The sequence below is a fragment of the Phocoena phocoena genome, chromosome 1 (genome assembly GCF_963924675.1).
Source record: "Phocoena phocoena chromosome 1, mPhoPho1.1, whole genome shotgun sequence".
In the NCBI taxonomy this organism is placed as follows: domain Eukaryota; kingdom Metazoa; phylum Chordata; class Mammalia; order Artiodactyla; family Phocoenidae; genus Phocoena; species Phocoena phocoena.
In genome coordinates this window covers 41,940,657-41,956,900 of record NC_089219.1, presented here as the reverse complement: position 1 = coordinate 41,956,900, position 16,244 = coordinate 41,940,657, and the positions used below count along the sequence as shown (strand labels likewise).

General features: G+C 35.0%; 1 protein-coding gene across 1 annotated transcript in view; it reads left to right on the top strand.

Moving 5' to 3' along the window:
* FAF1 (Fas associated factor 1) overlaps positions 1-16,244 on the top strand; it is a 499,684-nt gene that overhangs the window by 309,851 nt on the left and 173,589 nt on the right. Inside the window, exon 8 of the mRNA XM_065875930.1 lies at positions 4,040-4,126. Coding sequence (XP_065732002.1) covers positions 4,040-4,126 — 87 coding nt within the window. The remainder of the gene's footprint in view (positions 1-4,039; positions 4,127-16,244) is intronic.

Here is a 16,244-nt window from a genome sequence, read left to right as displayed (position 1 = left end):
TGAAAATCAGTAGTGATCTTCTTTTATTCTTTTCGAATATTGAATAAACTAGGTCTCAGGTTCCACCAACTTGCACCACAGTAACAGCAGAATTAGGACTAGAAATCTAGTTCTCTGCCTCTCATTATGCCACAATACCTCAAACTTTGTTGCTTTTCTATAATCAGAATCTGCTTTCACTTGGATAATACCTGAATGAAATTTAAAATTCCCTAAAATGTTTTTCAATAGTGTGACCAACGTTTAGCTCACAACATTTAGCTATAAAATATAGCTGACAAAGTTATCTACCAAGTTTTATATTTTTCAGTTTGAATAGCTACAGACAGCTCACTTAAGGCTAATCTGAGCCTCAAAATTCGGCCTTTAGCAGAGTAACTTCCTAAGAATTTTTTTTCTAAAAAATTCTGATAAAATTTAACTGAAATATAAAACTGTTTGAAAATTTATGGAACTCAAAATTTTGTGGGAGATGAATGTCTTATATAATTTTATTTCGAGCAGGTCATAAAAAAATGATCTTTTTCCCAGTGCTGTGTTTATCATTGAAATTTCCACAATGAGGAAATATGAAGTTTGAAGTGGAGATCATTGCTTACATTGTTTTATTAACAATGAAAACAAATATAAGGAAATAAATCAATACTGCATTAATTCTGTACTATTTCAAGGTAATCTGATTCAAATGTTTTTTTCTTAGTCACAAACAACTGTCTTATATGAAGCAATGGGGGAGAAGTGAAACTGTCCTTTTAGAAAATCTGGAAAATAAGCTCTGGAAAATCTATTGTCAATCCAGAACACTTAATCCAAATACAGTATAGTTTGTAACATAATTTTAATGTTCAGCTGGTAATCAAAGCATTTATTAAATTTTTTCAGAACTAATTGAAACATTTGCATAGTTTAGCAGCCTAAAATCTCATAGATTTAGAGCTTAATGCATAACAAGAATTGAAAAGATTATGAAGATTCAGCATAATCTTGAGCCAATGCTGATCAAAGAAAGTATGTAAGACAAAAAGGCCCTTAGGAAATGTTACCCTGTGAAGTGCCACTTGTCCTTAACTGGAATTTAACACAAATCTCTAAAGATGAAACTCCATCAGAAGTAGCACAGTAATTGCAGCTGGGCATGCCAGCTACAGCATCCTAGCCTGTATGTGTGTTCTTTCTGCCTCTCTCAAGTGCTCTTAAATCTCTCAAATCACTCAGTCTCTCAACCTTCCCCCTCGCCTGGCCCCCCTTTTCTCCCCTTCCCTTTAGTCCTTCCTCTCTCCCTCCTCTGTTCCTCCATCCTTCTCTCTCTGAGAAAACTGTGTCCTTCATTTGATTCATGATGACCATAAATTCATCTGCATCATTTTATACTTAGCTATATTTTGTCATTCAGCTTTCCTAGAATACTAATTTTTTAAAAGAATCATTTTTACTTTTGCTTTGTGTACATTTCTGATTTTTTTTCTTCCCTACAGAATTGTCACTTAAAATTTTAATTAAATTAGACCATCAATAAAGACAGTAGAATTTTTTAATCTCTGTTAATAAGACCATCATTCATTATGTACTTTTGCTGTCTTATCACTTGTCTTTCTTCCATATAATGGTAAAATCTGCCTATGGTTTCAGCACTGATAAACATGGAATTATTTTTGAAAAACTAATTTGTTTTCACTTATGTTGTTGTTTAGTGATTATGGTTTAACACGAGGTTCTTTTGGCTTACTTTCAGAAACGCTGTGAATTTAGCTTTTCCATCGGAACAATCAAACATTAGCCAAATATGGTTTACGTTGTACCCTCTCAGCCAAGTTCTTTCTGCATTAACCAGTTTATTCTATGACAAGTTGCTTAACAGATGTCATTCTGGGGAGAACAATGAAGCCAAATACTTGTGCAATGGCTAACATTACTCTAACTTTGATCACTTTTGTTCAGCACATCAGTCTGGCGTTGTGCTTTATACCAACATAACACTATAGCCAGAACATGCTTTTCAGGCTTAGAATAGCAAAGGAATGTTATTCATTCAGCGCAGTTACAGATGAGTTAATGAAAGAAGAAAAATACTGTTTATTTCATAATACCGTGTTGTTGTGTTTTGGAATTAAGGTGGAATTTAAAGAATCTCACTCCAGAGTTATTTGTTTATATACTCAACTCATAGTATTTGTGTATATTCTCCAATGCAAGGGTAGCCTTGCCACCTTTCCAACAGATGTAAATATTTGTCCTGCCTTCCCCTCTACCTTCAAAATAGCTGCTGACCCTTGGCTTATCTAGACAACATAATTAAAACTAACTTTAAGAAAGGAATTTTTTGCCTTGAGACCTAAAATTTCCTCATACTCCTTCTGTCCTCTCACTTTTTTATTAATAAACAATAATAATAATATTTTGTGTGTATGGAACACCTTTCCCCCTAGAGCACCAATGTTTAAGCGTGACAGAATAGTCCTAGCTAGTGGAAGTGGTAAGAGGTTAGATTGCATTTGGTTAAATTGTTGGGTTGATAATGACTAATGAAAATTTCCAAACTTGATGTGACTGACCATAAACAAAATACTGCATGGTAGACTGGCCATTGCTAAGAATCTGTGAAAAAAAGCTGTGTGTTTGAATTGAGTGGGGATCAAGCCATGCCCCCAAGTGCCTCAGTTCTCATTTACCAAGTCTTTTTTCACAGGTGTACATTAGAGATAAAAATAGATTAAGTTCTGGGTTTTGTTTTGTTTCTTTCTTTCCCCAGTGACTATATTTCTCTCTTTCACTGGAAGGGTAACTTAGATGTGTTTATGTATAGTAAACAGTAATGTGATACAAAATGTTGTAATTGGACAACATGATACTTCAGACTTCTGCATTTTAAAAACATGAATGAATGCTGCTTGTTTTCCACATTGAAGTCATTATAGAACTTATTATGTGCAGCATTTCAAAATTAGCTTCATTGTTCCAGCAGGGTAGCCCCAAAACTAGCCTGAAGAGTTAGCTAAGGTGGATGATCTCTTCATTCTTACGATTTGATCATTTATTTTATTTGTAAATATGGAATGAAAGAGAATTTTTGTAACTATTTAGAAAAGAAATCTAAAGAAAGATATGATAATTACTGGGTAAAAGAGTTTAACCTTCCAACACTTTATTCTGAAAAATTACTTACCTCTTCTCCTTTTAAAGTTAAAAGGTATTGGGAATTCCCTGGCAGTCCAGTGGTTAAGACTCTGCACTTTCATTGCTGTGGGCGCAGGCTCATCCCTGGTTGGGGAACTAAGATCCCACCAGCCACGTGGGCGTGGCCAAAAATAAACAAACAAATAAAGTTAAAAGGTATAATGTTACTTTTGAGAGAAACAGTTTTTTAACTTTACCAGTATTTAAAATAAAAACTATCATTACTATATATTCTTTTGGGGAAGGGCCTAAATAGCATATTAATGGATGGCTCTCAGCTAATAAATATTCTATTGAAATAGTTTCTAATTTGGAATGATTTCAAAGAAATAACCCTTTGCTGCTTTATTAATAAGTTGTTATATCTTTGAAACGTACATAAAACAATGAAGGAAGCTTCAGGTTTTTCCTTCCACCCCCTTGGAAAAAAAACGAACACTCTTTTCTGTCCCACTTAGAAACTAGAAACGTATCTTTTATTTGAACCATTGCATATCTTGAGTCATTGTTAAAATTAAATAGATTATAAAAATGTATAATTATAAATTAGGTCATGTAGTCTGTCCTACATGAACTGTGTACCTGAGGTTTCTTGACTGAAAAGAAACTTGAAGCTGTCCAAGAACATAAAAATAATCAGCGGGGTGGGGTGGGGGGTTGTTTCTTGAACTATTATTTCATCTAACCTTGGTCTAAATTTGGTTTAGATTTTTTAATAAAATTTTTATGATTTGTGTTTTTCTAGTTTCAGATTCTTGTTTTGAATCTCGAAAACAGAGGAAACACAGTGTATCACATAAATTGACTGGCAACTAACATAAGTCATATGGAAACCCTATTTTAATTGTTCTCTTTCTTTTTATAGGTAAAGAGAAATGTGTATGACCTTACGAGTATCCCTGTTCGCCATCAGTTATGGGAGGGCTGGCCAACTTCTGCCACAGATGACTCTGTAAGTGACAGTTGAGTTGGCACTTTTATATCCTCCTCTCTCTTTTGCCACTTTCAGTCTAATTGGCAGTGATATTAAGCAGAATCAAATGTTTTGAATCCATTGGAAGAATTTTATAAATCAAATAACGTTGAGGATAAGACGAATTGTAATAATTTGAGTTCACTTGCAGAACTGGTGTCATAAGCCAAGTATATCAGCATTCTCTTGGAATGTTACAACATCAATATCAGGAACTTGATGCTGCTTAATTTGACTTAAATTTTTCCTTGATTAAAAAAATACAGATATTCAGATATTACTAATGAAATGTCCCAAACACAAAAATTTTTTCCCTAAATTACAGGTACTTCAAAATCAACCTAATCGTTTTATTTAATTTTAAAACTGCATCTCCCGTAGTTAGACCTGTACTTTAAAAAGTTACTTTTTATAGTTAATATTAATAGCACTCTATTCTTAAACACACTCATAATTTTCACTACCATAAAAAACTGGGAGAAAAGACCTAGTCTGTAATTTTTAACTATTATTACGTCTACTCATAATAATTTTCCTGTTGTAAATGTTGAAATGTTTCCTATCTCTGTCCTGTTTCCAGCGATTATTATTTTCCAAGAGAGTAAATTTTATCATCTGAGGAGGCCATTTTGGCTACTTTGATCATAATCTTGGTGGTTCTAACCAGATACCCATTTTTCTTTTAAAGTAAAAAATTAGAATGTTTCAAGAATTTTGAAGTAAGTCTTATTTTTAAAGTAAATAGGGCTAAAACGATATTAAGACTTTGTAAACATCTTCTAACAATAAATACCCAAGTAATGATTATGGCCAAGAGTCTAATTACCTTTTTCTTATTTTCTAGTAAATATTACATTTCTATCAAGATAATAATTACTACTCCTCTCTCAGCACTACCATCATATACTTTAATCTAAAGGAATTCTTTGTGGAAGACAGAAACATTTTTGAACAATCTGTTTATGTAGATGTCACTTGAGTCTAATTATTCCACAATCTAAACACTGTGCCTTTGAAAAATGTTTTATGGATTATGAAACTTTAAAAATAATCAGAAGATAGCAAAATTTGTTTTTTAAGTGAACCCTTCAGAAAAAAATTATTTGTGTATAGGCAGTTATATTTATTTATAAACAACTGATTTTAATATTGACATTATAGTATATCATTAGAGTTATTGGTTGGTTGTCCATGGCTAAGTAGTAAGGATGTGGTTGTTGTTTTTATTTTGTTGTTTCCCCATTAGACTGATAGAAAATGTGATACATTTATTTTTATAAAATTAAGAGAGTAACATACATAAATGATAGCTTTCTGTTTACCTGAGAAGACGTGAGGAAACCAGAAATGTTCTTAGCATTGTCTAATAACCTGCTACAATAAATAATAACTTTAATAGAAGAAAATAATTAAGATTGAGCATGTCACTTAAATTCTCTGAGTTTCAGTTACCTCACTGATCTGAAGAACTGTAATGAGGATTAGCGATAATATATATATATACAGTATTTGCCTCATAGTAAACACTCAGTAAATGAGAGTCAGTATTATAATTAATATTAACATAACTCAGAAAGAGATCACAGGCAGGAATTGACTGGTTTACGTAAATGAAATGGTACCTGAGATTTGCTTCAAAATAACCTCTGGGGTTGGGGAAGTGAGTGGGGATATAGATAAATCCAAATTAGCTGTCTATTGATCATTGTTGAAGGTGGGTAATGTGTATATTTGATTTTTTTGTACTATTCTCTCAAGTTTTATGTATGTTTGAAAATTTCTATAATAAAAAGTTTGAAGCAAAAATAATTGTCTGGTTTAAGGTAATAAGGTCCAGAGATGTGGGTCTTAATAGGGTTGGAAATGCCAGCTGCTCTTGGGCTCCACACCTGTAGAAACCAGGCTGAAATAGGCTTATCAGAAGCAAGTTCCAAGAGTGATAGGCAAAATCAGTGAAATACAATAAATTCTTCTATAACATAGTACCTTATACATTTTAGTTGTTAAAGCATTGACTTGAGTTGGCACTGTCTCACATTTTAATGATCTCACATTTTAATGATCTTTATTTAATTTTTTACCAAAGAGTTCTATGCAATTTCATTACTATGGGAAAATATGGAAAGCATCTGAAACTTACCATATGGAAGTCTGTGATGCTACCTGGTACTATAAGTCATAGCAGACACAAGAGGGAATCTCCATTAAGAAGCTTGATTCTTACTGCCTCATTTTTCATATTTCCACCTTGTCCCAGAACCTGTCAAGTGATGCCTGCCTATACCTCCCCAGAGCATATGTTGCCACATTGGCAGGATGTTGCCTTGAGCTTCATGATTGATACAACAAAGATGTTTAGGGCCAAGCTGCTTTTAATCGGTGCCATAGCAGATCCACTAACTCCAGTGCTTGAGTTTTGGCAAAAATTGCTTATAACTGTAGTCTTTTAAGGAGTTTCTAGCCAAAGAAATGTCATGAAACCTTTCTTTCATTAGGACTATAAAAACTGATAAAGCTGGTGCTTGTAATCTATATTGTTGCAGGCAATGATGGTGTTTTTATACTTATTTAAATCACTCAAGTGGAGGCATCTGCTACAAAATAAGATCGTCCTCACAGCTTAGGGTATGAATTGGGTACAGCTGAGAAATGTCAGCTGTGTAAACAGCCTGAAATGTGTTACCAACAAAAATATAATTAATTTCTTTCCAAGACTATGTGCCATAACTGAATATTTAGGATGGTTTAACTTTCAGAGAAAGCACCTGAACATTTTCTTCCCAGTGCCAGCATAGAGGATTGGTTATAAAGGTCATTAAAAGTGAGGTTAGTTTGTACTTTTCCTGCTCAGTTGCAGAAATTTGTGTGGCTTTGAATATATAGTAGCTTTAGATACCAGTGGCTTCCATGAATTGATAGAAATATCTTAGATCAAGAAGTTACTATAAGTGGTGCTGGGAAAACTGGACAGCTACATGTAAAAGAATGAAATTAGAACATTCCCTAACACCATACACAAAAATAAACTCAAGTTGGATTAAAGGCCTAAAATGTAAGACCAGACACTATAAAACTCTTAGAGGAAAACATAGGCAGAACACTCTGACATAAATCATAGCAAAATCCTTTTTGACCCACCTCCTAGAGAAATGGAAATAAAAACAAAAATAAACAGATGGGACCTAATGAAACTTAAAAGCTTTTGCACAGCAAAGGAAACCATAAACAAGACGAAAAGACAGCCCTCAGAATGGAAGAAAATATTTGCAAACGAAGCAACTGACGAAGGATTAATCTCCAAAATATACAAGCAGCTCAATATCAAAAAAACAAACAACCTAATCCAAAAATGGGCAGAAGACCTAAATAGACATTTCTCCAAAGAGGATGTACAGATTGCCAACAGACACATGAAAGGATGCTCAGCATCACTAATCATTAGAGAAATGCAAATCAAAACTACAATGAGGTGTCACCTCACACCGGTCAGAATTGCCATCATCAAAAAATCTGCAAGCAGTGAATGCTGGAGAGGGTGTGGAGAAAAGGGAACCCTCTTGCACTGTTGGTGGAATGTAACTTGATACAGCCACTGTGGAGAACAGTATGCAGGTTCCTTGAAAGACTAAAACTAGAACTACCATTTGACCCAGCAATCCCACTACTGGGCATATACCCTGAGAAAACCATAATTCAAAAAGAGTCATGTACCAAAATGTTCATTGCAGCTCTATTTACAGTAACCAGGAGATGGAAATAACCTAAGTGTCCATCATCGGATGAATGGATAAAGAAGATGTGGCACATATATACAATGGACTATTACTCAGCCATGAAAATAAACGAATTGAGCTATTTGTAATGAGGTGGCTGGACCTAGAGTCTGTCATACAGAGTGAAGTAAGTCAGAAAGAGAAAAACAAATACCGTATGCTAACACATATATATGCAATCTAATTTTTAAAAAAAAGGTTCTGAAGAACCTAGGGGCAGGATAGGAATAAAGATGCAGATGTAGAGAATAGACTTGAGGACACGGGGGTGGGGGGAAAGGTAAGCTGGGACGAAGTGAAAGAGTGGCATGGACATATATACACTACCAAATGTAAAGTAGATAGCTAGTGGGAAGCAACCATAGCCCAAGGAGATCAGCTCGGTGCTCTGTGACCACCTAGAGGGGTGGTATAGGGAGGGTGAGAGGGAGACACAAGAGGGAGGGGATATGGGGATATAGGTATACATACAGCTGATTCACTTTGTTATACAGCAGAAACTAACACAACATTGTAAAGCAATTATATTCCAATAAAGATGTTAAAAAAATAAGAGCAAGCAAAAAAAAAAAGTTAATAGTTTGGGATGGTGGAAATGTTCTAAAATTAGATTGTGGTGATGGTTGCACAACTCTGTAAATTTGCTAAAAATCATTGAATTGTAATACACCCAAAAAAGAGTAAATTTTATGGCATGTAAATTATACATAAATAAAGCTGTTTTTTAAAGGAAGTTAGTGAAGAACTAGATTAAAATACTTTTTCATTTACATTTTTATGTTGCATGAGAAATAACTGCAGTAACACAGAAGGTGTTTTCTTCAATGTACTTCTCATTAACCTTTGACTTAGCAAACAGGACAAAGAAATAGACTTCTTATAAGTAGATTCTGGTATAATCTTGAGTCTCCTTCAGACCTGATAGACTACAATCTTGACATTTTCAGTACTACTCAGTGAAGTTAACAATCATTTAAAACATTGTTGCCCCATCTGTCTTCAGAGTTAAAATATTTTCTTTGCTTGTAGTTGTACTCTAATGGGATATGGGGTACTGTATGAATTGTCAATAACTCTTTCAGTTCCTTTTGCACTCTTTCACCAGGGAAATAGGTATCTAAAGCTTCACCAGTGGGGGAATGTTTTCATGCTGTGACAGTTCCGCTGTGAGAACGAGTAGTTGCGAGCAGACAAAATCTTTTTACACTTTAACAAGGACACTCTTGGTTTCCAGGGAGTGGAAATAATTTTAACACTGTGAGTTATGTCAAGGCACCTTATTATAATGCAGACAATTTGAATATATGTAGCTTTTAAAACTCCAGGTTTTAATAATACTTATACAATGGAAGAAAAATCCTTCAGTTTTTAATACTTTTTTGTTGTGCCCCACCCCCTTTTTTCTTTTGAGATTACTAATGGTCTTCTGTGGTTCCATCATTGGCTAAGGAATCTTCATTCAGAATTTGAGAAATTAGGAATTTTAGGACCAAAGGTCTTTAGACATGTGTTAGGAGTCACAAAGCTACTTACTAAATATTAAATATTTTCACATTGAAAATGAGATCATTTATAAACAGAATCATTATACAGTGGCTTTTCTATGAAATAAAATAAAAAATCATACACATGACTTATTCCTTTGTTTTTTAATTTAAAAGAATTCATGAATGAGGGAATGTCATCTACTTTGATCCTTCTGATGGAGACCATTTTCCCCTGTAACTTCTCCCTGATGATTTGTGTTTGGCAGGTATCAAATTATAAACATTCCCCTGATACTAAATCCCCACCCTCCACTTTATAGGAGCTGCTGTCCCAGTACGGACTCTCCCTGCTACCACATACCTACCAAGCTATAGTTACCTACCTACTAAGTAAACTCATAACCTCTACTATAGTCATTCTATCCATTGCTGAAAGGTTAATATTTCTGAAGTGCAGAACAAGTCACGTTCAGCCTTACTTATCTTCAATGGCAACCCAATACGTGCTTATGTCTGTACAGATTTTTATGCTGTCATTTAAAACCTTCATTCTTTAGTCTGAAACTTCCCTTCTAGGTTTATTTTCCCATACAGACCTGGAGTAATTGCTCAATAAATATTTCTTGAATAAATGATTGAGTATGATACCACATGTATCTCCACTTTAGCTAAATATTCCTTTTGCTGTTCTTCAGACATACTTCATGCTCCAATCTGTTATTTAATCATACTGTTCCTTCTACCTAGAATACCTATAGCAATTATCTCCTTTCTTCAAGACCTTTCCTTAAGAAACTTTCCCTATATCCCTCTTCCCATGCCACCTTCTTCAGCCATCTTAGAAATTAGTTTCTATTTGTTTTTCTATTTAAATTATTTTTATTTTTCCTTATTTTTGTTCTTTCCTTCCTTATTCCTCTCACCTGGCTCCATTACTTACCTGACTAACCACAAATAACTTGATTAAACCCTTTGGGTCTCAGTCTCTGTAACCATAAAACACAAATAATACTCCCAGAGTTTCGTGAAAACTAAGAGTCAGTAGTTACAAATATAGTTACTCCTACATTTATTTTGAAGATTGAGGTAGTTTGTACTAGATAATGTCTAATATATGGCTGACCTTTGGCTATTACTGTTTCTTTCATCCGTCTATTCATTCACTTGACATTTGTGTAACAACTCTTATAGGCCAGTAACCACACTGGCCCTTAAAGTTGCAAACATAGGGTCCTATTCCTTTGCAAAGTATAGTGTGAGACAGATATATAAACAGTGGCAATTGAAGTTCATGTAAATGCAGTGGGATCATAGAAGAGGAAACAACCAATTTCTCTAACAGATGGGGTGGAGAAAAAATGGCTTCCCAGAGAAAGGAACCAAATGTCCCTTAGGTTAAACAAATTAAACAAACCTAATTATATTTTAATTTGTATACTTGTGTTCCTCCCTTTTGTAAATTCTAAAACTTGGGAGTAAGAAGTCTCTTCCTCATTTTTGTATGCTCTGCAGGATCAAATGTAGTTTTTTTTTTTTTTTAAACATAGTGTTTTATACATTCACTCAGCTGTTCAGAGCTCCATTAAGTTGACATCTATGACAGTAAACAACTAAGTGATGAATTGCTATGATTATAGTGACTTGATAAAGAAGAGAGTGACTCGTTTGAGAATCAGGTTTATTTTCTTTCTAATAAAAATTATCAAAACTCGATATTTCTTTATTGGTAAGTAGAATAACAAATTTAGGAGTGGGGGAGCCACTACACTGAGCAAATTTTATCAGCATATGTTTAATTGTGTGTGTGTGAGAGAGAAACAAACAAGCAGACAATCCAAGTTCATCAAATCCCAGTATTGCTGTCATTTGGATAAGTTACTTATCATATGAATTTCATTTTCCTCATCTGCAAAATGAAGATGATGTTAATACCCTTGAAAGTCTATTTTGAAGATTAAATGAATTAACATAATAGTTTTAACCATATGAAATTTCTATTTTTAAAGGATAAAATGGTTGAATATTAGCATTTCCACATGGTTTTACCTAATATGTAAAGCACATAACATAGTGCAGGGTTTAATTCATCCCAAACCCTACTCTCCATCTGTTTTTGTAAATATTTTTTTAAATATATTTTTGTATTATTTATTTGGCCACATCGGGTCTTTAGTTGCAGTACGCAGGCTCTTCATTGCAGCATGTGGGCTTCTCTCTAGTTGTGGTGCGCAGGCTCAGTAGATGCAGCACTCAGGCTCTCTAGTTGTGGCGCTTGGACTCCAGAGTGTGCGGGCTCAGTAGTTGTGGTGTGCGGGCTCTCTAGTTGTGGTGCGCGGGCTCTAGAGTGTGCAGGCTTAGTTGCCCCATGGCATGTGGGATCTTAGTTCCCCGAGCAGAGCTTGAACTCACATCCCCTGCATTGGAAGGCAGATTCTTAACCTTTGGACCATCAGGGAAGTCCTGTAAAGATTTTTTTAATAGAGGTAAAAATGGAATATAACATTATATTAGTTCAGGTGTACAACATAATGATTTGATATTTGTATACACTGCAAAGTGATCACCACAATAAGTCTAGTTACCATCCATTATCATACAATTGATCCCCTTCATCCATTTCACCCACCCTCCAAACTCCTTCCCCTCAGGTAACCCCCACTCTGTTCTCTGTAACTATGCATTTTGTTTTGCTTGTTCACTTGTTTTTTTAGATTCCGCATATAACTGAAATCATACAGTATTTGTCTTTCTCTATCTGATTTATTTCACTTAGCGTGTTACCCTTAAGGTCCATTCCTATTGTCACAAATGGCAAGATTTCCTTCTTTTTTATGGCTTAGTAGTATTAGACACACACACACACACACACACACACACACACACACACACCCCACATATTCTTTATCCAGTCATCCATCTATGGGCAGTTAGGTTGTTTCCATATTTTGGCTATTGTAAATAATGCCGCAATGAATGTAGGGGTGCTTATATCTTTTTTGAATACTGTTTTTGTTTTCTTTGGATAAATACCCAGAAGTGGAATACCTGGATCATACGGTAGTTCTGTTTTTAATTTTTTGCAGAACCTCCATACTGTTTTCTGTAGTGGCTGTACCAATGTACATCCCCATCAACAGTGCACAAGGGTTCCCTTTTCTCCACATCCTTACCAACACTTGTTATTTCTTGCCTTTTTGATAATCTCCATTGTAACAGGATCTAAGGTGATATCTCATTGTGGTTTTGAATTGCATTTCCCTGATGATTAATGATGTTGAACAGCTTTTCATGTGACTGTTGGCCATCTGTAGGTCTTCTTTAGAAAAATGTCTATTTGGATCCTCTGCCCATTTTTTAGTCAGATTGTTTTTTTGCTGTTGAGTTGTTTGAGTTCTTACTATATTTTTGATGTTAAGTCCTTATAGGATATATGATTTGCAGATACTTTCTCTCATTCGGTAGGTTGCCTTTTCATTTTGTTGATGGTTTCCTTTGTTATGCAGAAGCTTTTTAGTTTGATATAGTCCCACATGTTTATTTTTACTTTTAGAGTCAGATCCAAAAATTCAACACCAAGACGGTTGTAAATAATGTTTTATTGGAGCACAGTCACACCATTTGCTTATGTATTGTATACAGCTGCTTTTACACTATAACTATAACAGCAGGGATGTTTAGTTGCAACAAAACCACATGGCCCCCAAAGCCTAAAATATCTACTATTTGGCCCTTAACAGAAAAAATTCGCTAACCCCTGGTGTAATATCTGGCATTTAGTAGGCATTCAACAAACATTGGCTCCTTTTCCCGTGTGTAAGCACCTTCTTTATATCACCTACGCATGCAGAATCAGAAGCATTCTTTGAGTAGCTTCAGGGTCATCTTATGCTATTTAAATTACTTTCTTAGCCTGTCCTAGGTCAGACAGATTCAGGCAATCTTTGGACATTTTCACTGGCTTTTTCTTTATTTGGCAAGGTCATGGATAATGTTGCTTCTAACGGTGGTGAGACTCAGTAGCTTCAGAGGGTTCACTGCCCTTGTCAGCATATAGAATCTTTTACAAATAACACAGGCAAAGACTAAACAGACAGAAAGAACAGCTTTGAATGCAGTAGAAGAAAGTTTAAGTTTAAAAGGAATGGAAAGTTTTGAAGTGGGCTATACCCTGAACAGTGAGAATGAGAAGTTCGAGAGGGTGGATGAAGCAGTGAAGGGACATATTTACTTGGTAAATATAAGGGAGAACACATGAAAGTGAGCCCTCAACAGGAAATTTGCAAGCATTAAGATCTGATGATGTTAATCTTGACTTCAGTTTATTAAAATCCGAAACATGAAGACTACTGCTTCTGCCCATGAAGGGGTAACTGCTATGGGAATTTTCTTCCCTCTGTAAACAACTAGAAGACTGGATAAAATACGTGAAACAACTGTTTTCAGATATTAGACAACAGGTAATTCAGGACTGTGAAGAAGGAAGCAAATGAGCCCTGCCTGGAGGCAGTTTCTGGGTCCCAGCATAGGGAGAGGAAACCAAAACAGAATCTGGTGATTTTATTGTGTTTGAAGAGACAGAGAGTAGAGTTTAGGGAGGTCGAGGCAGCTAGACTTTGCAAGGCAGAGTACTAGCAGAGAAAAAGCTCCAGAAGTCTATGTAGGGTTCTCCTGGTCTTTAGCTGAATACCAGTCTGTGCATTCATAGAGTGAAATTCCAGGAGATTGGGCAAAGAACTACTGCCAGGAAAAAGAACAATTAATTGGGAGCTGTAAGGCAAGCAATTCTCAGAGCTCACACAGAACTGGGAATAGTTTGAGTTCCCACAAGCCATAGTAGAGACACCTCAGTGAATACATGGAGCATTCAGGAGATACCCACAGGAGAGTCACACCTTAGTGGAGTGGATAAACAAGACTTAGAGTGAAGGCTACTCTAGGACTGCCCTTCCACAAGCTTAAAAACAACTTTCAAAAGGAATAAGCTGATTAATAGGTAACCGCCTCTAAGAACAGAGTCCAGCATCCAGGTAAAAGTTACTTTATATATACAAACAAGCAGGGAAATCTAACCCCTAACCAGGAGAGAAATCAGTCAAAAGAAATAGACATAGGAGTTACATAAATAATGAAATTGACAGATAAGGACTTCATCTATTATGTTATGAATAGACTCAAGAATTTAAAGGAAAACATGAACTTAATGAGGAGAGAATAGAATGTATAAAAGAAGATAGATAAACAATATAATATCTGAAATGATAATTTTACTGATGAGCTTAACAGCAGATTAGAAACTTCAAAAAAAAAAAGAAAGGTGAGCTTGAAGATATAGCAATAGAAACTATCAAAACTGAAGCACAGAGGGAAAAAAAAGAACAAATTAACAAAATATCAATGACCTCTGGTACAAAATCAAGCAGTCTAACATGCAATTGGAGTCTTAGAAGGAGAGAAAGGATGGGGGGAGGGAGGTCAAAGACCAAAAAAACTGAAGAAATAATTTCTGAAATTTGTCCATATATAATGAAAACTATAAAACTTATAGATCCAGGAAGCTCAATGAATTCCATGAAGGGGAAGCACAAAGAAAAATTCCACACTAAGGATTATCATAATTGCTGAATAACAAGTGATAAAAAAAAAATTTCAAAGCAGAGAGAGTAAAAAAATATACATTACACAAGGGAAGTAATATAAACTCTTCATATTTCTCATCAGAAATAATGCAAGCCAAAAAACAGTGGAATGACATTTTAAAACTACTGAAAGGTTTTTAAAAATAACAGCTTAGACTTCTATATCAGGTGAAAATAATCTTTCAAGATTGAAGGAAAAATAAAGACTTTTCCAGACAAACAAAAACTGAGAGAATTTGGGCCCAGCAAATATGCACTACAAGAAATACTGAAGTTCTTTAGGCAAAGGGAAAATGATATCAGAATAAACTTGGCTCTATACAAAAGAATGAAGAGTGCTAGTTATGGTAAAAATGTGGTTAAATATAAAAGGCACTTTTCCTTATGTTTTTCATTTCTTTACAAGATAGCTGTTTAAACATAAAATAACAAGTAATCTGGAGTTTTGAACATATATAGAAGTAAAATACATGACAATAGCACAAAAGACAAAATGGAATTTTACTGTTGTAGGGTTATTATCCTATACATGAAATGGTATAATATTAATAAGGTAGTCTATTATATTAAAAATGCAAACTGTAAACCTTAGAGAAATTACTAAAAAAAAAAAGACATGTGGGCTTCCCCGGTGGCTTCCCCGGTGGCGCAGTGGTTGGGAGTCCGCCTGCTGATGCAGGGGACGCGGGTCCGTGCCCCAGTCTGGGGGGGTCCCACATGCCGCAGAACAGCTGGGCCCGTGGGCAGTGGCCGCTGGGCCTGCGCGTCCAGAGCCTGTGTTCCACGGCGGGAGAGGCCGCAGCTGTGAGAGGCCTGTGTACCGCAAAAAAAAAAAAAAAAGAAAAAAACGCAAAGATGTATAGATAATAAGCCATTAAAAGAGATGTAATAGAATACTAAAAAAATATTCAAAAATCAGGCATGGAAAAAAGAAAAAAGGAGCAATGAAAAGGTGAAATATGTACAAAACAAATAGCAAGGTGGTAGGTTTAAATCCAACCATTTTGATAATTACAGTAAATATAAATGGTCTACACATTAAAGGGCAGAGACTATCAAAATGAATTTTAAACAGCAGGACTCAACTATATGCTGCCTATAAGAAATATACTTTGAATATAATGACAATGTAAGTTAGAATAATGAGTGGGAAAAATTTACCAGGCAAACACTAAATGTAAGAAAGCTGTTAACAACTATA